The sequence below is a fragment of the Anoplophora glabripennis genome, unplaced genomic scaffold (assembly GCF_000390285.2).
Source record: "Anoplophora glabripennis isolate ALB-LARVAE unplaced genomic scaffold, Agla_2.0 scaffold1350, whole genome shotgun sequence".
In the NCBI taxonomy this organism is placed as follows: domain Eukaryota; kingdom Metazoa; phylum Arthropoda; class Insecta; order Coleoptera; family Cerambycidae; genus Anoplophora; species Anoplophora glabripennis.
This window is the reverse complement of record NW_019417433.1, coordinates 8,128-33,180: the sequence shown is the minus strand read 5'-3', so window position 1 is coordinate 33,180 and position 25,053 is coordinate 8,128. Positions and strand designations below refer to the sequence as shown.

Below are 25,053 nucleotides of genomic sequence, written 5' to 3'. Positions count from 1 at the left end.
TCCCCAATCTGCTGCAACCTGAACCAGATTCAGGCGATTTGTCTCAAAAAATTCATCTTCAGTGTATTTGTTTCAAATTTATCTAAATTTTTTATTTAGATTTCTTTGTTTATTGAATTATCGTACACTGTAAGTGTGAAATCCATATAGTTATTTAAACTATTACCACCACATGTTACAATAAAACATTTATTATTATTAACTACATATTACCATCACTTGGTAAATACATAACTCAATAAGTTGTTGCGTCAAAATTACAACATTATTACAATTTTAATTTTATTATGACAAATTAATTCTTAAAATTGCATATGAACAACCAAAACACCAACTGAATATTATTCTTTAAAAAATTTCAGTAAATGTTCAAACATTTTCGTTTTGGCAAAGGTTGAAAATGAAGATCAGCATAATATTATCGAAATTTATTATATCTGTAACTGCAACTGTAAAAGAGCATGACAGATGTATTTGTATGAATATCCTGAAAAAAAATAGATTGGAATTTGTTTAAATTTTGAGCACTCGAGAAGCCTAGAAATAACTATGGACACGGGAATAAATCTTTAATAATGTTTTATATTAATACGTGGTGGTAATAGTTTAAATAACTAGATGGATTTCACAGGGTCTAACGACACTTACAGTGTATGATATTTCAATAAACAATGAAATCTAAATAAAAAATTTAGATAAATTTGGAACGAATACACTGAAGATGAATTTTTTGAGACAAAACGTCTGAATCAGGTTCGGGCTGAGGCAGTATAGTATTGGGGGTCATAAAGGCTTGCAAAAAATGTAATAAAATTTCCAGGGTCATATTTAAAAAAATAAAGTTGATGATGGTCCTGGAGAAAGTGTTCTTCTTTTTTCAATATCACCTCAAACAAGGCTGAAATGAAACAAAAATGAATTTCCAAAATTCGTTTTTTTTCAAATATTTCGAAAACTAGTAATGTTAGTCCCCTGATTACGCAACTTTGCCCCCATTTAAGCTACTTCTTATCGTCTCTGTAGTGAGAAGCAAATTTGTAACAGCCTGTATACACAGGATCTCATATCTGGTACAGAACTTTTTTTCATTTATGGGGCTGTTATTGTTAAATTACAGATATAATACTTACCTTCATTTTATAATGAAGATAAATGATGCTTTTAATAGGGATTTATCATTCAGTCGGGATAAATAAAGTGAATACAACCATAACTAGCTTGCTTTACTTTTTATTTAGAATAAAATTTTTTCGAATATCGAACATATTAATGTTTTAAAAGGGCAAATATTTTACACTTTTAAATAACGATAGAAGACACCCATACCTATATTTTTATTATAACCACAATCTTAAAAATACTGAAAGAAATGTACGTAAATGAATACTACTTGTAAGAAATTAATACAACTTTCAATACAGTACCATATGATAATGTTAAAAATAATATTAAAAAGAACATAATCAATGATCAACAGAAATACATACAGATGCGACAATATATTGGGTAAATTTTTTCAGACTAAAAATCATAACCGAATCTTTTGTTTTTGAAAGTTTTAGGCAATGGTGTTTTAAAAAGTGAGTCCAGCTTCTGAATATGTGTTGAATATCTTCTCAACAGAATTGATGTATGCAGCGGATCGCAAATCAATTCCCAAGTTATATTTCTCTGCTGTTTTCATGATAGCCTGCAAAATATAATCAGTAAACTCGATTAGTATGTTGCAATTTAGTTCTTCACTCAACTAACTTTTTTGAAAATAGTGAGTTACTTGTGGAAAAATTAATTAAAACAACAAACTGAAACACTATTATACTTGAAATCTATCAAACAACACAATATTTTATAAAGCATTGCCATTATGTAGGGTAACTGGAAGATAGTTTGTATGAACATGATTCCAATTAAAGTCCCTAGACTGATCAAGTATCAGAATCACTTTACAATTTGCGGCAAAATCTCTAGCCAACCTCAAAATATGATATTGAGACTAAATATATTTCTGTAGGATGTAAAAAATATAATTTTAATATCAGTGACAGCTCTTGACTTCCATACCAGGAATAATTTAGGTACAAAGTATTGACAAAAAAAATATATATATATATATAATTAGGCAGTTTTATTTTAAGTACTATTGAAATATAGGGAAAATGATTTAAATTACTTTTCCATTAAAGTTTGGTATTCCTCGCACTATTGATTTTTCAATAGATAGCATTACTGTTAGTTTATCTTTACAATCTTTTAAAAAAACACAAGAAGTAATACGTAAGTAACAAAATTTTACAACCACACTTCAACAAATTACGTTTAATATTAATTGGTTATGGTCGGACTAAACATAGCCCAGTGTATGGTAAATATGTGCTACTCCCACTCCGTCTTTCACTGATGCAAGTCGGTAACCATGACCACCGCTGTAAACACTTTACAGATGTAGGAACGAATTATGCGAAGCCCACGTATTCAGAATTTTTTAAACGAATTTTTCAAGTCGAGTTAATTGACTGCACATTATAAATTTAACATTTCCTTTTTATTGTGACTCATCGGGCTAATCTATTTAATTAGCCAGATAACATTGTAAGCTAAGTTTTAAATTAAATTTTTATATTATGAAAATTCCAAGGAGAGGTGCAGACCCAGAGCCCCGCACCAGCCGCGACTTCTTAATATGTTTCTTCAATATTTTGAGGCTTTTAACAATTTACTGAAGAACATGTGGTTTAATTTATTTATTACAAAATAATCTAAAATTTGAATCTAAAATAGTACATACAAACATCTAAATTTTGACAGTTACAGATACGTTAAACACTTTGACAAACTGCCATTTTGGGGCAAAATGAGAGCAGCCAGTTGAGGTACTTGGTCAACCTAAGGACTTTAGTTTCAATAATGGTTAGGTTTAGAGATTGCCTAAAAATAAGGTTTTTACTTTAATATTTCTTTAAAAAAATTTAAAAAAAACATCTCTTCTCTACCTAGTTTAAATTGCTGCTGATTTATTATGTCGGTAATGTATAATATAAATTATCAATAATTTTTCAATGTACCTTTTTACTAGATTTTATACAGATATTCCAGAAATAAATGCAGGTGACTTTTACTCATAAAAATAATAATACAACTCCCTAAGTCGCTTTTTTGAAAATTCAAATAACTAATGGAGTTATATAGGGTGTGAATGATATAGTCTGCTAAACTTCAATGGTAGATTCTACATACAAATTAATAAAAAAAGTTCTTATACAGGCTGTCTCCTAAAAAACGCCTCAAACCATAACTCCGTTATGATTTTAAAACACAAAAAATTAAATGAAATTGCTCTGAATACTCTATAGAGGGAGCCTCTTTTTGAAAAGTGATAGTCAACTTTTTTTTTCAAATGGCAATATAGTTCTTTTGTTTATTATTGTGCAGATTTATTTCCTGATGTATATGAACTTGACCTTTGTAACGCATTTATTACAGAAAAGACGATACCGCATTCGGCGCCCGGTCACTAATTAATGACAAATGTATTTTTTGACTAATCATCTGTGCTATGAAAAACAACAAATAATACAGTAAAGCAAATAAAACTCAAAAGAGAATTTTGTAGTTAACAGAAAAGAAACAATACAATGAATATCAATTAAAAGCCAAACAATTTAATTAAATACATTAACTATTATCCAAAGTTCAACAGGAAATAACATTAATTAAACACAAAACTAAAGAAACAAATTGTAGCCGTTGTTCTCTATGGTTTTTTGAGGAATGTATGGCTTGAATTTGTGATTTTTTAATACTGCATGTACTCTTTGATGCTCTAATATTATTAGAAATTTCCCAAATGGAAGTTCTTGGGTTTTCTTCAACGTTAAGAAAAACATAGAACTCGATGTTTTCATTAAATTGACATTCTTCTCGCTTTGGTTTTAAAAGCACCATAGTTTCTCAAATTTTCTTCAAGTCTTACAAATCTACGCGGTTTTGGAACTTCTCTGTGAGGAAATAGTTCTCTGTAAAGGCAAACTTCCGCACCACGATTTTATTATACCAAAAGTATATCTGAATCATGTCCGTCAATTGATTACTACTCAATATTTTCATGCTTTTCGCTTTTCAAAAAAAAAATAATAATAATACGCTCCAATAGGCTCACTCTATAGTGTATTTATAGCCATTTCACATAATTTTTTGTTTTTTAAAATTAAATTATAAATGACGGGAGTTATGGCTTGTGGCATTTTTTAAGAGACAGCCTGTATGTATGAGGAAATGCTGCAATTTCGAGACACAAGGTGTTGAAATTTAAAATAATTTATATTACATTTATTTAAATATTTTTTTATGAAACTTGAGCTAATAATTACAACTATTCCTGGGCAAACATTTGCTTAATTGATATATAAATCTAAGGTGCTAATAAACAAAGTTATTAAGAACTTTAAACTTTTGATATGCCACTGAATGTTTTGAAAATTAGAGTACAATTAGAGTTTGTTGATATTTCCTATAAAAAAAGAACATTTTTGAATTATAATTTTTTTATTTTAAAATAAACCTCTATATAGTTAAATAAATGGAAAATAACTCCAAAACTGTTCGTCTAACAAAAAAAATTGTAAGATTTTTTAGGGTGTTACTACCCTTCAGAAAATAAAAAATTCTTGTATAAATTATTTTTTTGGCGTTTCATAAATACATAGTATAGTTGGAAATTGCATTTCCGACAAAAAATTCCTATATTTTCTTTGGGACGGGAATATTCTCCGAGAATTTTAAAAAATGGTTTATTTTTCAAATAAAAGCCCATTTGTCTTAGAAATGATGCACTTGTCAAATTTGCAAAATATTCAATGCCGCAACTGACTGACAGATTTATGTATTTCAGAAAATTTTTGCCCATCACTGTGGTGGCAGACATGCAACGTTACCATTGGATATGACCAATTCCAGAAGCCACTATGGAACGTTTCAGAGAACCACTATTGTCAGGGGAATGGTTTGATCTGTAGCAGACTTAGAACTAATAAGAAGAACTGAAATGGATATCAGGGCGGTCCTAGGGATTCTAATAAGGGATTCACCCCTACAGAGGCTAGTCCGAGAATAATAAGGACAGGTCAAAGAGCTTAGCTAAGGTTAAGAAAGTGCAATGTAAGTCTGTAAAGACGAGACAAGAAACAACCCAATCATGTCAAGCATCTTAAGAGATATTTATTAAATATACAGGGAGTAACCAAAGTATGTTAAAATATTTAAGTGGGGTATTCCTGAGTTAGGATAAAATTTTATTTTCTTAAATAACTTTTACAAAAGATAAATTTTTCACACAAAACCGGGGATTTTTTGAGGTGAGAAATCATAATTTGGTATTAATTTTTGTGCAGCACTTAGAGGGCGCTACGTGGTGCGGAGATATGGGCGGAGGCGATGAGTGTGGCCCCATATCGGAATGCCTTGAGGAGGGTACAGAGGAAAATGGCCCTACGAGTGCGTAGAGCTTACAGGACCGTATCGTATAAGGCGGCCGCGGTCGTGGCAGGATTGGTCCCTATAGATTGGATAGCAAGGGAAAGGAGAGAAGTATATACCACAAACAGAAACATGAAGGAGGTAAGGACGGAAATGGAGAACAAGTGGCAAAATGAGTGGAAAAACAGTCTAAAAGGAACTTGGACAAGAAGGCTTATACCGACGATAGTCGTGTGGAGAAAGAGAAAGCACGGCGACCTGAATTATTATTTGACCCAAGTACCGACTGGACATGGGATTTTTAGGAGGTATATGCATAAATTCGGCAAAAGCCCCGATGAACGATGTGTTAGTTGCGGAGAGGAGGATGATGTAGAACACACGATATTTGAGTGCCAGAGATGGGCGAGGGAGAAGACACAGCTGGAAATCGCTCTCGGAGTACAGATACACCCCGATAACATCATACAAGTTATGCTAAAATCCAAAGAAGAATGGAACTGTGTAGTAAGGTATGTCTGGAAAAATGAAGACTAAAGGAAAAGAGGAGAGACAATGACAATCGGATAGAGTATAAAGTCGTGACTAACTAGCTGTTATAGTTTTTATTATATCTCGTTCTAGTCAATTACTTTTTTAAATTATTATTTTTTTTCTGTTTTTATACGCACTCTGTTCTAGTCAACTGGTAATTTGTTTTAATCCTTATTTATACGCACCTTGTTCTAGTCAATTAATGATTTCTTCCACATATTTTATATTTATTATTTTATTTATTTATTTGTTTGTTCATTTCAGTATATACATATTTATTTGTTTAGTTTGTTGTTCCAAATTTAGTTTCTTTTTTTTTGTTCGAAATTTATTGATTGGATACAGTTTAGTAATAGTTACGGTAACGGTTAGTTCTTCAGTTTAGATGTTATGCCTAAACGGTTAGTTCCTAAATTGAAGAATTGAGGAGGGAGGAGGGATAAAAAAAAAGAGGGCGCTACATATGCTATCATTATTCACTTTAATTTGCCATTACTTTTTTGATAGAAGACCTCTGCGATTCCTACACCTTTATTAAGCATAAAAAAAGCACACTTCCTTAACAACGCCAGAAGCCACCGTTTTCGAGAAATTTACCGAGTCCCTTAGGCGTTAAATGAAGTTGTTGAGAATTTTATGTTCCTGGTATTTTCCAACGGGTACGGGATTCTTCGATGAGGAGGGCAGAAGCTTGTATTAATGTTGGGAGTAGCCACTTTCTGCAGCTGATGTAATAATGATTTTGTTTAATTTTAATTTCATTTCCGGACAAAGGTGTATATGCACTTTTTTTTCTTAGAATTAACTCAGGAAAGTCCCACTTAAATATTTTAACATACTTAGGATACACCCTGTATATTATTTTTTGTTTGAATACCTTCTTTCTTGAAATCAATCCGTTTATGTTTGTAGGATCTTTTTTTTAATAATTTGTGATCCACTATTAAAGTTTGGCAGAACATTTATCATTAACACTTTGTATATCCTCAAAAGTACTTTCTTTAATTAATATTTGCTTTTTTCCAATTAAACACTTACAAAAAAAATCATTGAAACCGGAAATTCTAAAAGTAGTTGTTATTGATTAAAAAATTACTTTTTATATATAATTAAAAAAAGAAACTTGATAATGATTACACAGACTAACAAAATTTAACTTTTTTTTTTAAAGCAGTAACTTGAATATATATTTCCGAAGGATTTAGGTGCGCTGAATCCGAATCTGGCAGCAGAATTGCTTATCACATCAGATTTTTGAGATATCCTAACCTAAAAGTGCAAAAAACAATATTTTTTGTCATATTTGAGGTTATGTAGTAATGCCATCTATTCTTTTTCAAAAAACTAATACATTGAATATGAAAGTACAAGGCTCCCTCCTTCGAATACCGTCGAGTTTGCTCAAATATTTTTTTTTTCGTTGAGATATCACATGACGAAATTTTTAAGTTTTTCAGTTTCTTAATATGCAAAAATCTACTAAGGATCCCTTAGACATCAAGCCGTCGATTGCAATTCAGAAACTTCATACCCATACGGTTTGTGGGTTTGGAGTTGGTGGGCTTGGTGTTTGTAAGCTTGGAGTTTGTAGGTTCGGGTTTTGTGGGATTGGGGTTTTGTGGGATTGGGGTTTGTGGGTTTAGGGATTATGGGTTTAGGGATTGTGGGTTTGGGGTTTGTGGGTTTGTGGATTTGGAGTTTGAGTTCATATGTATTGAAGGTTTCTGAGTATGAAGTTTCTGAACTGCAATCAAATGTTTGACGTCAAAGGGATCCTTAGTAGATTTTCGCATATTAAGAAACTGATAAACTTAGAAATTTCAACATGTGATATCTCAACGAAAAAAAAAAAGATATTTGAGCAAACTCAACGGCATTCGAAAGAGGGAGCCTTGTACTTTTATAGTTATTATATGTATTTTTTTTAAAAGAATAGATGGTATTACTACATAACCTCAAATATAACAAAAATAGTGTTTTTTGCACTTTTAGGATATCTCGAAAACCTGACGTGATAGAGCAATTCTGTGGCCAGATTCGGATTCAGCGCACCAAAATTCTTCGGAAATGCATATTAGTGTGTCTGCTTCTTGACCCTTGTTGACCTGTATTATTAATAAACTTAAAAGTTGTCTTGTTTGTTGTAAGTTTGTTTTTCCCAAAAAACAGTTAATGATATTGACTTAAAATACGAGTACCTTTTTGTTTTGCCGATCTTTAATAGGTATCATTTTTCAAAAAATGATTAATAAAAAAATTATGATCAATTTTCTAGTCACAGCTTTGATATTTTGAAAACTATCACTATTAACTGAACAAAAGTTATAGTAAAATATTAATTCAAAAATAAAATAAAACTTAGATTAGGTTAACTCTGTTAATACTGAATTTTTAATATCACTCTCTAAAGCCTGTATCAGACAATGCAATTTAGTTGCAGCGTCAAAATTGTGGGAATTTTGTTGCGAGGATAAAATTGCATGTTTATTATCACACAATGGGACAGAATTGCTGCAATTTGTTTAGTTTCCAGCAGAGCTGGGTAATTCCTGGTGAAAAAGTAATTAGTAATTACAATTCCCATTTTTTTTCCTGTAATTGTAATTGTATTTAAGTACTTTTTTTTATTAAAGTAATTTGGAATTGTAATTACAGCAAAATTGTTGTAGGAATTGTAATTTGTAATTATATTATTTGAACTATCGAATTACAAATTACTTCTATAAGTACAAATACTTTTTCCAATTACAATTACTTTTTCTAATAATTATAATTACTTTTAAGATCATGTGTATTGCGTAATTGCGTACAGGCTTGCAGACTTCCATTATTTCATTTGAGGAAAGCCTTGTGCCGCGTAAACAATAAAAGGTGATTTGGTGAATTAACAGAGTACATTTTATTTTATTATAATTATTATTAATTTAGAAAATGTACGAAGTAAAAATATGTTGTCTATAGCATCAAGTTTTATAAAAATATATATTATGTATCTATGTGTTACTGCTCTTATTTTGTGTTGAGAAAACTTCTGGTTCGATTACTCAGCCTTTCACTCATACTTGTTCGATTCGTAATTTTTTTAATAATAATTATTGCTTTCCAGTCAACCCAAAACTGCTGTATTCTATATTTTGCAAATGTACTAACAACCAAAAAAAGAGCATCGGGTTGAATTAATTACCTGACTAATAATATAAAATTGAACTGAACTAGTTTAAATTATTAAATAGGAATAAAAATATAAAAATTCTATATTAGAAAATGAATAAGAATAATCTTTTCATTTTAGTATCAATTCTAATAAATAATAAAACGCAATATTACACAACACTTAATTTAAATTTTTAACTTAACTTTTTCCTTTTTCTCTGATTGGTCACTATAATTTACTTTATCATAAAAGTAATTATAAAAGTAATTAGAAAAGTAATTGCTAAATCCATTTTTCATGTAACTGTAATTAAATTAATATAATTCCTTTTTTAAAGAATATACTTTGTAATTGTAATTAGTTCCTTTTTTTTTAAAGTAATTTGTAATTGTAACTATTTTTAAATTACAAGTAATTACCCAGCTCTGGTTTCCAGTAGTGTTACCAACTATGCATTGTTTAACATGTAAAATTTCTTGTATGTATCTTATAAACAATTATTTTTTATTCAAGCAAAACATTGCAATGGAAGAAAATTTAAAAGTAAATTGCTGTATAGCTTTAATAGTGGCTTCAACGGTGTTACTAACAACAACCATGATCAACAGCCAACAGCTAGGTTGGCAATAAACAAATCTTCATAAAAGTAACTAGAATCCTTGCAATTTTGTTGCAAGGAATAGAGCATGTTCTAATTCATGCAATTCAGTTGCCGGGACAGAATTGCAAAGTCTGATAAGAAAAATTTCATGGATTCTATCGCGGCAACAAATCCCTGCAACAAAATTGCATTGTCTGATACAGGCTTAAATTGTCTACACTTTATTTCTGGACAACCCTGTATAATTTTTAGTAAATAGTTTCAAAAAGATCACTTTTCAGTAACCATTCTCCACTTAGCTTGCCATTACTACCTTTGAATTTAAGCTGAAAACATATTTTCGTTTAAAATATACTTTTTGACTTCATTAATCAAAATGCTGAAAAAATAATAAACTAAGAATACACTGCTTGTGAAAAAACAACTTCAGTTTTTAAACAAATATAACCTATCTTTATTAAACATATATTTTTTGTAAAGCCTATTCCGACATTAATTTCATAAAAAAATTCCTAGTGATTCAGAAAAATAACCAATTTGTGTAAAACTTTTATACATACCTAAAATTTTTTATTGGCCGACAATCCAATTTTAAATTTTGTAATTTGGTACCCTGAAAAATTGTCTGCACGAAAAATAAACGATAGGAAATTTATCTTAATTTTAATGACTTATTTGGAACATTTTTACAATTTAATAATATACACATATGTTTGATTGCTACTAATAAGAAATTATTAAAATTAAAATCACTAGGTGATATTTGAAGGTAAAAGAAAATAAAACATCAAATGAGGAATGTCTCAAGTAAAATAATAAAAGGCAAGTTAAAATTACGAATATTTAGTCAGGAATATTAAAAGATAAAGAATAAATAGTCCCTGATAAATTTGAAATTAAAAATTGTTAAATTAATAAGCAAACCCGGCATCGCTTATACTGTGGAATATTTTTTGTACGGAATTTATGTATGCTGACGACCTCAAATCCATTCCCAAACAATATTTCTCTGCCGTATCCTTAAGGGCCTGCAATAAAAACAATAGTTCCAATTTTTTTTTATAAAGACGGCACATTAGAATGCCACTTTTTGGTAAAAAATAGGTTAGGTTTGTCCTCCGTTACCAAAACAAATTGTAATAGCAGTGGTAGAAGGCAGCTTTAAGTAGAGTTGATTTAGTGTTGGCAATCCGATTAATTACATTATTAACATATGTATTTTTTTGCCTACCGTCTTATTTGAACCTCAGATAATATCGTAATTAAGTATACAGATAAGTAAACCTTAGTCAATCCGTACAAGGCTTACACATTCCGCTTACCTCACGTGATAACGGAATAATTACGGTATTAAAATAATACTAAGCAAATGTACCTACAGATACTATATCTTACATTTAAAAGTTTAAATATTGTGAATCAAATATTTCACTTATACAGGGTGTTTTGGAAAAAGGTACCATAAATTCAGGAGCTGATGGGTCATCAAACGGTAAGATTTTTTCCTTCATTTTGAGATTTGAGATCAAATATGATATTTTTAAAAGACCCCCTTTTGGAAAGTGGCTTTCGACTAATTTTTTTTTAACTTTGCTATGTGATTGTAAAAGTTTCAAAGTCTGAAAGTCCTTTGTTTTGGACCTACGGCCCCTGAAAATTGAATTTTTTTCTTTTACGCTGCATAGTAAGAATACAGCAGATCCTTTTTTGTAAAATTACATTACATTGAACCTTGCCCGATTGATTAGAGATGTTTTCAACTTCTGGTTCTGACCAGAAGTAGTCTTTCACGGGAATCGGCATGAGATCAAGTTCAAAGGTCATTTAGGGCTCAAAAAACGCATTTTAGAAAAATTATTTTAAACAAAAGTTTAACAGTCTTCGATGCTGAATCGAAATCCGCAATAAAAAAATATATTTTATTTAAGAAAACTGACTTCCGGTCCGAATAGGCTACTTCTGGTCGGAACCGGAAGTTGAAAACACCTCTAATCGACCGATATTATGAATGTAATGTAATTTTATAAAAAATAATCAATGCTTTATTCTTACTATGTGTAGTAAGGGGATTCAATTTTCAGGAGCCACACTATTGGTCAAACGGCATTCTTTTATGTCAAAATTAAAGCTTATTTAATGCAGATTTAGGGAAAATTATTGCGAATGTCATCTTCCCCTATTTTGGGGGTGGAAATGAAGGGTGAATAGGTGAAAAAAGTGAAAATCGATTTTCTTCATTAAAAAATCTTATATCTTTGATAAATACATTGAAATTAAGACACATTTTGGAGTAATCAATGCTCAATTGAAACAAGTTAAGGAAAAATTAATGAAAATATTTTCATCCCTATTTTAGGGGTGGAAGTGAGGGGTGAGGGTGTGGAAAAATTAAAATTAAAGAAAATATGCATGAAAGGTTTTTGTTGTCGCTGAACACGTATAAAAGCATCATTAAAACAAAAAACTCTTGTTTAGGAGCTGTTTTTATCATCCCCTGATTTAGAGGAAGAACTGAAGGGTGGGGGATTGAGTCTTTCAATTCTCTGATCTTAAATAACATGGTAGACCATTTCCTTATTATCTGTAAATTTCAGGGTGATTTTTCATTATCCCCCGTTTGACCGATAGTGGGCCGTAGACTTTTAATCAATGAGATCAGAACTATCACATAGCAAAGTTTCAAAACAAAAATTAGCCAAAAGCCACTTTCCATAAGGATTATGCGAAATCCTTTTAGCCATATTTTTTTTATAAAAATCAATGTAATGTCTGAGGATATCAGCAATATTAGTTTTTGACCATCCGCTAGAGGTCGCTAGCTTCCACTTTACCCTATGACTTATCACATAGCTTTTCTGAGGTTAGGTTTCTTATGGTATGTTGTATAATATAAAATTTAATTTTAAATAAAAAAGGTATTCTTGCAGAAATTGCAACATTTTTGAGAAATATGCAATTGACTGTTTCAAGGTATCCTATATAACAAACACGGTGTTCGAAAATGAATGAGCCGTATATTAAGGATGACCTCCTTGGATAAAAATGCACCGATTTAGATCAAGTTACCTTAGTACAAACTTGCTGCCTTCAAAATTGTTCGAATAGTTTTCACCCAAAAAAAAAAGTAATAAGATGAATCACATTAGAATACATACAGGGTGTCCCGAAATTAATGCAACAAAATTTGGTCATAGATTAAGACAAATTTAGGGGACCTATATTTTTTATTTTTACCAAGTGACAAAAATATCTCAGAACCCTGTTGTACGAGAATTACTAAATTTGGTACACAGGGGTTTTATGACATGTGGAATTGATAGTGCTAGGTTTTTTGGCAGCCCTTAAGACACTGTTTCATTAGTTCCGTTGTCTTTGAAACCAAAAAAATTTGGTCGTATATTTGAATTTCTTAGTTCCCTAGAAAACCATTGTGTTTAGAAATTTTTTTGTCTCTTGATGTTTTTTTCGTAACACGCAATGTTTTTGAGAAAATGGCGAATCACAATACGCTTTTGATCACATTTTGACATTTGCGTTTTACGAAAAAAGTAACAAGGGACAAAAAAGTTTCTAAATTTAATGGCTTTCTAGTGGACTAATAATTTAAAAGAAATTTAAATATGCGACCAAATTTTTTTTTGCTTCAAACAAGAGGACCCACGAAAAATTGTCTTCAGGGGAATCTCCGCCAAAAAGCGTAGCACTATCAGATTCCACGTCATAAAACCTCCGTGTACCAAACTTAGTGATTCTCGTACAACAGGGTTGTGAGATATAAAAAAAAGACAGATTTCAGGGGGCTGTAACTCCGAAAGAGGGGCCCAGTTGGCAAAAATAAAAAATACGGGTCCCCTAAACTTGTCTTAAGAATCTGTGACCAAATTTTGTTGCATTAATTTCGGGACACCCTGTATATTAATAATTTTTATGAATAATATAATGAAAATACAAACGTATATAAAAATCAACAAATAGATTCTGTTTAAGTATGATGTTTGACTTTATTATCGTGAATTGCAATAGATGCTTTAAGGAAATTGTACTAACTTTTTGTTAATGAGCATAATTATGCTCAAAATTAGGTTTACTACAAATTTGTAGTAAACCTAATTTTGTTTGAAGAGGATGATCGTAAAACTCGATTACTTCAAGTCAAAATGACATTGACAACTCTGGTTTATTTTCATCCAAATAGGCTATCCTTAAAATATGGCCTATTCGTCAATATTGGAACAGTCTTTCTCTAAAAACATTATACTTGAAACTTTACATTACAACCCAAGCACCCACACCCCCACAAACACCCACCGAATTTCAATAGATTACACAGCCACACACAAAAAAATTTTTCTTTTCATGCGATATATGTTATCCATAGTATTTTTGCCTCCTGATCACGAATCCGGTGTCAGAATTGAGCTATCACATCACAGGAATACCCTAACCTCAAAAAACAGGTCAAAATAGCAAAAATTCACGAAAAAGTGCTAGGAAAAATACAAAATTTTTTTTATATTCAAATGCTCATTTATATGGTTAAGACCCCGCCAAACGTGAATCCGTGGTCAGAATTGATAATTCTTTTTCTAACCTAAAAAAACGGGTCCAAAATTCAAAATGGCGGATCCAAGATGGCCGACCAAATTTTCAAAAAATTCACGCTAACTTTAGTATACGGGAGTTTTCGGGATCGCTGATCACGGATCCGAGGTAAATTTTGCAAAATTCAAGATGGCGGATCCAAGATGGCCGAACAGATTTTCAAAAATAATATTCGCGACAAATTTGGATCCGGATTCGTGATCAGTGACCCCGAAAACCCCTGTATGTCAAATTTGGCGCGAATGTGTTATTTTTCGAAAATTTGGTCTACCATCTTGGATCCAAAATTCATCAATTCTGACCGCGGATTCACGTTCGGCGGTGTCTTAACCATATAAAAGAACATTTGAATATTGATTTTTTTTGTATTTTTCCTAGCACTTTAGTGAATTTTTGCTATTTTTGACCTGTTTTTTGAGGTTAGGAAATTCCTGTGAAGTGATAGCTCAATTCTGACACCAGATTCGTGATCACGAGGCAAAAATACTACGGAAAATATAAGTCGCATGAAAAGTACAGATAACTTTTTTTTGTGTGTGGCTGCGTCGTTTTTTTTTTAGAAAAGATATGGCTAAAATTTGATTTTAAAAAATGTTCTTTGGCACCCTGTATAACAAAAATAACTAGGAAAAAATATTGTATCATTGTTTAAATGTGTGGTACTTTTTCCAAAACACCCTGTGTAGAAGGAAACACTTGGAGTAAGTAGGATATGCCACTATTAATTTTCACATTGGTGTTCACTTATTCTTTAGAAACCAAAAGATTTGTTTTAAATCGAAACTAGCCAAAGACAAAGGACCGTGATTTCGGAAACAACCTCTATATAATTTTTTATCTGCAAATATCCTATTCTCGACTCGACATTTTTCTATATTTCTGAATCCATAAACCTAGACATTGTTAATATGCAACATTGCACACGTCCATAAAAGCGTCATATTAGTTCGCAACAGTAAAAACACGAAAATCCCATGCACATCTCACTGCACAATTACAATTTATTTTAGTAAAAAAAAAACAGGCCACAGAAATGTGAGGAAACACTTAATTTCACTTACCTTAGCGCTCCTCTCCATAGTGAAGTTCAGACCAGAATGTACAATGTCTTTTTCCGAAGCACCGGCAATCTTCTTCTGGAAAGGTACCGATGGAACAATTGGGATTCTTCCGACATCGGTAAATTTGCGTTCCAGCGATTCTTGCACGGATTCTACACAAAAAATCAAGCACCTTTATTCCATTCCCACAAATAAAATCACGGATGATGTTAGTGTGTATTATATTTCTGTTATTTATTATTAATTATTACGCTTTTGAATCATTTTTTAAATGAAACATGAAGCTAATTCAGTCTTCCATCAAGACAATTACAACTTCTCGAATTTTTCTAGCCTGATATCTCGTAAACCAGAAATGGACCAATGAAGAGCTGTACTCTCTATATTTCATGTTACTTTTTCCCAAGTCCGATCTCTATCAAAATTAAAATTAAATTTATAGAATTAAAAACTTGACAGATTTTTGTGAATGGTAAATGTCTAATAATTTATCTGTAGTATTTTCAGTCGATCCTTTTATGTGATTGGGTATTTCTGCCACACTAAAGAGAAAACATTTTAAATAATGCATAGGTCAGAAAGTTCTGGGACTAATCCACAGATGGCGTCACAAATAAAAATCCATGTATGTTGATTGTACTAACCCCCAAAAGAAATATGTCAAAGTTTCGTGACATTTCCACTTATCGAGATATTGAAGTTTTAGGGACGCTATTTTTGACATTTTCAAAACAATGTACAAAACCGAATTTCATGTGTTTATTAAACACTGTGTTTCAACAGGCAAAAACATCGTTCAAGCGCAGCATTGGCTTAAAAAGGAATCTGCTTCGTCGAAAATAACCATTTGTCGGTGGTTTGCAGAGTATAAACTGGGCTTATATGGACAACAATGATACTGAACGCTGGAGATATCCAAATGATTGCCTTTTGATAGCTTTAGAATGTAAGCTATCTCCTGCAAATTCATTTTACAGTTTAGTCCAACCAAATTACACTTGGAGAAAAAAAAATTGTTACATGGACTTTTATAAGTGGAAACGGTAAAGGGGCTTATAATAAACGTAATAAAAAATAAATGCGTGAGCAGGGGTGGCGGAGGATTGATTTGGGGGGTTGAAAAGTTGTAAAAAATTATTGTATCATTGGGATTTCTGTCGAAAGTTGACGTCAAACAAAAAAGTATCCAATACAAAAGTTGTAGATCCTGCAAAAATCTACAACTTTTGTAGAGGTCACTTTTTAAGATAACCTTAAAATATTTGAGAAAAGTGTGAAAAACAGATAATTTCTTATTTATTGTTTTTTATTTCTCATTTCTGCAAAAATAATTTAATTTTGACAAAACTTGGTGACAGTATACCTTTCTGTATCTTAAATAACCACAATTTTTTTTAGATAAAAAAATCAAGAAGTTTCCGAGATATTCATTTTTTCCGGTCTGAAAGTTTTTTTTCAAAGAAAAATTCTACTTAAAAAAATCATCGTACAGTTCTGCCGGTGACCATTTTTTCTGTTTTGACATATACTTTTTGGTGAAATAAAAAAATCTGTAGTTACAGTTCAAAAACAGTTAAAAATGTAAAAAAATAAAAAAGGACTTGCAACAAGGAAATTTTCAGTAACTGTAGATAATTTGTTTAAATTTAAAAAAATCTAAAAACTGATTACACTATTCAATTATACAGAAAAGAATACAAAAAAACTGTCTTATTGTTTGACCCAAAACTTTATTTTTTGTACAAACACACAAATGATAAATTATCTCTGGATGATTTGAGATTTCAGCAATACAAAGTATTAACTGCAAAGTCTACTTAACACGTTGACTGCGAGATAATCTCAATGTACTTTGTCCGTGACTGCGATACATATCTTCGGGGATATGTAACAAAACTTCTTCTGTGTGCGGTACATATCCCTGGGGATATGTGATTTTTTTTACATTTGACCCTATAAAATGAAAAATACCACAATTATTGCTATAAACTTGCATGTATCTGTAACTATATATCCTAGGATACTAACGTTTTTATTCGCAAAGAGTTTTGAAAAGAAAATAATAGAAAAATCATTATTTCTAAAAACTACAGATTCTGCAACTTCCACAAGATACAGTAAAAATGTGATTATTGAGATTCGCATATTTTTTATAATGAGTACATACCCCCCGAGGTATGTACCGCAGTCAACGTGTTAAATTAGAAAAATTACCACCAACTGTTGGAGCAGCTATACAACACTTCTACAGAGCATACTTTCAGCTTTAGAAGTGGCTTGGAAACAAAAACTGCAACCTAATTACTCATATCTCGCTTTACAGAAGCTTCAGTCGTGCCTGAAGATTTATTAAAAACAAATTCTTGCAGCTGCCAAGGTTTTTAGCTTGTTTTAGCTATCATTTAAAATTTTTCCTGAGTACGGGTCTGACGTTTTCAAAATACCTATCTATTGGAGGAAGTCATAACAATATAAACGTCAAAACCGCAGAAAATATTCAATACTTTTTTTTACTATTAAATTCGTATTATTTTTTTATTAGATACAATTTTTTAAATTATTGAGTAAAAAGAATTGTTGGATATTTTGTGCTGTATTGACTTTAATACAGTTATGACTTTCTAAAATAGATGTTTGAAAGTGTTCAGAGTCGTACTCAGGAAAAATATTAAATGATAGTTAAAAACCTTTTTACAATAGTAATATCATCTAATTCAGAATTAAAAATGACTTTAAATTTTGTCATAAAAATAGCACAATATATTTAAAAAAATTAACCTGATGATGGCTTTATTTTAAAATTCGTTTTCAAATAAAGATAGAAAAAAAAATAAAACGATTTTGCAAAATTTCGGGTTTTTCCAGATATCTCTGGAACTACCCGGAATTTAAAAAAATGCTAAATGGTATATTGTTAGATATAAAAAAACACAACATTTTTCTAATTTCATCCTTATCTTGGACACACTGTATATCTATGAATTCATCAAAATTAAAAAAAAAAAATAAGTACACTAATCGGAATAGAGAAAACAATATTATTTATTTTATTTATTCACTATTCGACTTAGATGTTTACAGCAATACTATACAAAAATAAAGTTTTGGGTCAAACAATGAGACTTTTCTTTTTTTATTTTCTTCCGTCCAATTGAATGGTGTAATCTGTTTTTGATTTTTTAAATTTATACAAATTATTAACAATTACTGAAATATTCATTGTTGCAAGTAATTTAAAAATTTTTTTTTGCATGTTTGAGCATGTTTTTGAACTGTGAATACATATTTATTAAAATTTCACCAAAAAGTATATATCAAAACGAAGAAATGATCACCGGCAGAACTGCAAGATGATTTTTCTAAGTAGAATTTTTCTTTGAAAAAAAAAACTCTCAGAACAGAAAAAATGAATATCTCGGAAACTTCTAAATTTTTTTATCTAAAAAAAATTGTGGTTATTTAAGACACATAAAGGTATACTGTCACCAAGTTTCGTCAAAATTAAACTATTTTTGCCGAAATGAGAGAAAAAATGCAGTTTTCACAACTTTTCAACTCCCCATATCAGCCCTCCGCCACCCTACCCATTTATTTTTTTTTCGTTTATTATAAGCCCCATTACCATTTCCAATTATAAAAGTCCAGGTAACAATTTTCTTTTTTTCCCCTTTAAATGAGTTATTTCGATCGGTCTGGTTGTCCAACAAAATTTCGAGGATTTTTTTCATATTTTTTGATGCTGTCATCTCATTTTAACTCAGCAAACCACCAACAAATGGTTGTTTTCAATAGAACAGATTCCTTATAACACTTTTCTACTGAGCTCGAACGGTATTTTTGTCCAGCGAAAAAACAGTGTTTAATCAACACACAAAATTCGATTTTGTCCATTGTTTGGAAAATGTCAAAAGTAGCATCACTAAAATTGTGAAAATATGTCAATATCCAAATTGTGAATGTCCAAATGTCACAAAATGTTGACACGTTTCTTTTGAAGGTTAGTACTATGTAACACACATGTATGTTTGATTTGTGTCGCCATCTGCGGATTACTCCTGGAACTTTTTGACTAATTTGTTACCCCTGTACGATCCCACCTAGATTGTGAAACTGATGATAACCTTGTGTAAAACTGAAAGTATTTTGCGATGATTTATAAACATCGCTAACTTTATTTTATGTTATTTACCTATTAGGATGTGCAACGCCACTTATTGTGCCAGCTATAATTATAAACCGTTAACTTATTCCAAGAAATACTTACGTAAGAGATGGTAGTTAGAGTCCCTCTCATATTTGAAGGTCAGCCTACCATAAGACACATGGTTGATATTCTTCAACCACTCGAAGAACGATACCGTCACACCACCCGCGTTGACGTACAAATCGGGTATTACCAGTACGTTCTTCTTCAAAAGAATCTCGTCCGCGGCGGGTGTGAGTGGTCCATTGGCAGCTTCGCAAATAACCTGACACGAGATCGATCAAATAACGATTTATGAAACCTCTCCATTGCTTTCACTTACCTTCGCTTTGATTTGAGCTGCGTTTTCTTTGTGGATGACCTTCTCGGTGGCCGCGGGAACGAGGATGTCGACTTCGTGGAAAAGGAGGTTGCCCTCGTAGGGCTTAGCACCAGGGAATCCTACGACGGTTCCATTCGCAACGCGATAGTCTTCTAGATCCTAAAAGCAGATCAGATAAGCGATTTTTTTTCCTACGGCCCTACAGAATATTTGCTATGCTATGAACCAGGTATATTAACAGTCACAACTTTTTGTGGTTAGGACTTTGAAGTTCTTAGCAACGTTTAGACAAAAAAAAATTAAAATAAATAAAAAATAAAAATAGCCTGACAGTCCAACAAGTATTGTCTCTAATAATCTTCATCTCCAAAAGTTCAGGCATGAAGTGAATGCTGCGAAAGGCTTAAGAGAATGACTAGTGACAGCCAATATAGAAAACTCTCACCTTGGGATCAATACCTTCTGGATTAAAAATGGACCCATCGTATTCGACCACACCGATACACTTGGCCCCGGCCCGGTGGAAGTACCTCATGGTATGCAGGCCGACGTTACCGAAGCCCTGGATGATGAAGGTCTTGTCTTTCCAGCCGGTTTTCAAGCCGCACATGTCCATATAGTTGCCCTCATTGATAAAGTTCTCCAAGCCGTGGAAGACCCCGCGACCGGTCGCGGAAACGCGGCCGTGAATGCCGCCTTGGTTGATGGGTTTGCCTGTGACGCAGGCATGATTGTTGATGTCTTGGTACCCGATAGTCTTGGCATAGGTATCGGCCAGCCAGGACATCTCCCTTTCGCCCGTGCCCATGTCGGGGGCGGGCACGTCAATGCTGGGCCCTGCAGGGAACAAAGGGAATATTTTTCGTAAAGAAAAATCTCTAGACCGATGTAACATTACTTTATTTTAAAAAAAGGTACCAAGGAATAAGCTAGCTTGAATTCTAAATCAAAATGTAAGAACAGAAATAATTAAAATACATATTTGGGCGGATAAAAATATTACAATAGGGTATTCCTTGGTTCATTTCAAGTCAAGAAAAAATGAACAAACGAACATTGGAATATACTGTAGCCGTAGCTTATATGACCAATGGTATGAACCTATATTCTAACCGGTTTAATTTTTAATTAATTATGTTAAATTTAGGAATATTCCAAATATTTATAGCCACAAGTGCAAATTATTTGCATCAAATTGTAAATAACAAGAATTCACTGAATTTATATACAGTGATTTACAACTTCTAAAAAAATTTGGGAGTAGATGCGTCATGAAAAATGGAATCAATATCGTACAAATTTTTTATAAAATCCTTATACTTTCCGAGAAAAAAATTATTGAAGTTGTAGTATTTACAACCTTTAGCTGGGCTACTGTAGTCTCTAGCGTTATTTGCTCACGTGGCCCCAGGCGATTCCGAATACTGAAATCTGATTTTAGTATTATCGTTGTTGCGATAGTGTTTACACTAGTTTTTCATGTATCAAAAATGGCTTACGTGTATAGCAACGTGAAGTTGATGGATATTGTTTTAATTTATGGTGAAGCAAGACAACTGCTGTGTTAGTTCGTAGAAACTAAGTAAGATGGGCCTAAATGTTTACATGTCGGTGGGTAAAATTTTGAACAGTTGCTATTATTTAATTAATTAAACCACAAATTAATTTCATTAATTAATAATAACAATAGCGGCAAAAGCAGTTGAATTTGCTGATATAAAATAGGTGTTAATTTTATTTATTTCTTTCATTGGAAAAGAAATTCTTCCAATTTTTTGTCCGTTTATTTCTTATTACACTTTGCCACCGTGCCGGTCATCGACTGCATGCTTTGCCTTGCGTTCAAATAAAAAAGATCAGTTTTATTTCATCCGAAATTGTTTGTTATGAATATAATTTAAAAAAAATCATTAAATGTTCATATAAATAATTTACGTAGGAATTTTGAACTTTTTAAGTGGTATTGCTTCTAAATAATTATTGTAAACTTCCTCACCTAATGATTTGTTTGAACTACGCATATTTAAAATTATTTTATGAAACCAGTAGTTGTGGAGTTACTGTTGATTTATTTGTTAATAAAAAAATAATAACTTGAAAATGGCTCAATTTCCAAATAAAATAGAGGATTTTTTAAATAAAATTTTGATTAGAAATTAAAGCTTCATTTAAATTCCCAAAATTCTAAGTGTACTTGAAATTTTGGGATTCTTAGTGGCAGATTTACCAGTATTGCCAAAGGTTGACATAATTATTTAATCAAATAACTAGTCTTAGTTTCAAATGTCTTCAAAAGTATTTGCATGCATGTTATATTATTTAAAAACTTTAATAATCCAATTAAATGGGCCTTTAAATCGCAATTTGGTGAACTTGCCTGAATTTTTGATATAACTTAGTTTGAGGTACCTATATAATATGTAATAACAATAAGTGACAGTGATTTTTTTTCAACCCCCGGCCAGGGGTGAAAAAAGATAAAAATAAAGGTGTTTTTCAAGATAACTCAAAGGGGGTAAGAGCTAGAAAAACAAATTTCTTATAAAAATTGTAGAGCATAAAATTCTACATAAAAATGGTCCATTGACTTTTTCTTGTACTATTAAAATTAACAGAGTTAGGGTGGCTAGAAATTAAGGGATGATTTCAGATACTTAAAAAATCAAATCAAACAGAAAACTGACTGAATTTTATAAATTTTTTGTTCAATCTGCTCTAAAAAATGTAAATTTTCTTTTCAGAGAAATATATGTTTTTAATAAAAAAGTTATAACAATTTTAATTTTTTAATACTTTAATTAATGTAATTAATTTTTTTGATTTAACACTAAAACAATTTTTTTCTATGCCATTCGATTGATTATTTAAAATAATGAAATATTGCTTACGAATTTTTGTTTTACGATAAAGATAAAAAAATCAAGTTTACTTTGTTGTATAAGTAATTTTTTTCTAGTTCTTACCCTTTTTGAGTTATCTTGAAAACCTCTTTATTTAATCTTTTGTCACCCCTGACCTGAGGTTAAAAAAAAATTACTGTCACTTATTGTTATTATATCCCTCAAACTAACTTATATAAAAAATTCACGCAAGTTGACCAAAATTGCTATTTAAAGGCCCATTTAATTGGATTATAACAAACCGTAACTTATAAGCTAAATCGTTTAGGTTTAGGACACAAGTTCAAATGAAACTTTCCAAAAATAAGTCAAACAGTTTCTGAGATATACAACGTTGTTGTTTTCTCTTTTTTTTAAACGACTGGCGGTTTGAGTGAAGTTTGGGATGGTGGCCATTTTCACCATTCTCTGTGATTGTTCAGGTAAATTTTGATAATCAATAATTCTCAACATACAGCCTCTTAAATTTACGTATTCATAAAAAAAAAATTAGTATTAATGCCCTACACAATAAATAAAATTGTATTTATGACCATATTGAAAGTGAAACAGAAAAAAGATCAAATTAAATAGTTTTTCAAAATATAAATATGTACTTAGTTCAATTAAATAATTAATAGAAAAGTAGTACGTATTATTTCTATTTTATTTAAGATCAATTTTCCATTTCATTTCAAACCTAATTAGATAAGTAAAGATAAAAGCAATTTAAATTCATTTGCAAGCACTTCAAAAGGATTTAAATAAATCTTACGTGTTAGATTTATTAGATTTGTAAATATTTTTATCAAATAACTAAATTTTTGGCCACAAGTAGGTAATTAGAGGAATTAAGCTAATTGAAATAAATTCAATGCGTCTGGTACAGAAAATTGTTTTTGAATTTGGTTGAATTAGATTAACACATTTAAAATAGAGTAAAAAATTGGAGCTAATTTTTTTTTAAATAGGTATTAGAACCGTTTAACAACTAGCAATACAATTATATTTTGATAAAATACTTAAAATATTCGGTAAATATTTCTCCGTTATTTATAGCTTTTGGCTGCAATTTGCAAGTCTTGTTGCCACGATTTCGATTTGCAACTTAAAAAGATCATCAATTTGGTACGGTCCATTTCACATCAAATAAACCGAAAAATTATTAAGCCATTAAAAAACACACCTGGCTGATTAAAAAAATAACCTGTGCTAGTAAAGACATACTGTAACAATATTAAAAACGTGATAAATAGGTAATCATTAGGACTGCGAGAGAGAGCCGCAATTCAATAATGTGCCAAGCGGGTCAACCGAAACATGCGTGAGCAGCTGCTCAGAATGCTTTTCACGTTCACGTCACTTTGGTAGACTGTTGTCTTTGTTATGGTGCGGATGTTGCGTAATTAATTCCTATCCAACAATTTAATTTGTGGCTTTTTAATACATAATGCGTACGCCTATGTCCTGAGGCTAAGTTCTGACAGCCTTAGTAATTATGATCCAATCTGCACTCATTGTCCTTGAATACAGGAAACATATAACAAGTGCGGATTTTAGATATTCTTTCCGGCTTTTAAATGTAACAAATTTTTTCATAAAATAACTAAAAGAAATATTCGCAAGTTCTGTTAAATGAAAATAACAACTTTAAAAGTTCGCAGAAAACTTTAATTTTTGAGTTCTTCCTTACCAATAAAGCCCTTCTTGACCAACTCCAAGGTGAATCGTCGAGTAATCTTCTCCAACTCATGTTCGGAGTACTTCTTGTGGTCGATTTTGACGCCGGCTTTGGCGCCGCCAAAAGGTACGTCTACGCAGGCACACTTGAAGGTCATCAAGGCAGCCAGGGCCTTGACTTCGTCTCTTGAAACGTCCATCGAGAAGCGCATCCCTGAAACGGAAAAACTAACGTTGAATTTAACAATATACCTACTAGTTTTATCACCGTCATCAAATTTGTAGTCAAATCCGCATACAGTTCTTTTTTGACACAGAAATACATTAACATTCTTGTGATAGGGTTGCCAAATTTAGAAAGACTAACAGCGGGAGGCGCATGGATAAAAGAAAAGGTAGAAAAATGCTCCGATTGCAAAAATGTTATATTTTTCAAGGTCGAACGCTTTAAATTAAAAGTTAAGAACTCGATTTGTCAAAAACTTTTTTGAGTTATTGAAAAATTATTAAAGGATACAAATATAATGTAAAATAAATTTATTCT

At 31.3% G+C, this 25,053-nt stretch overlaps 1 protein-coding gene across 2 annotated transcripts; it reads right to left on the bottom strand.

The window, feature by feature from the left end:
- Nucleotides 1-1,222: 1,222 nt before the first annotated feature.
- Nucleotides 1,223-24,723, bottom strand: LOC108915854 (glutamate dehydrogenase, mitochondrial; the record flags this gene model as incomplete). 2 transcript variants are annotated; one of them, XM_018721996.2, is given in 6 exon segments in its annotated part: nt 1,223-1,690; nt 15,425-15,576; nt 19,689-19,893; nt 19,951-20,109; nt 20,396-20,787; nt 24,523-24,723. In XM_018721996.2, coding segments are annotated over 6 exon segments (1,226 nt in total), but the record flags the coding sequence as incomplete, so codon positions are not given.
- Nucleotides 24,724-25,053: the final 330 nt, after the last annotated feature.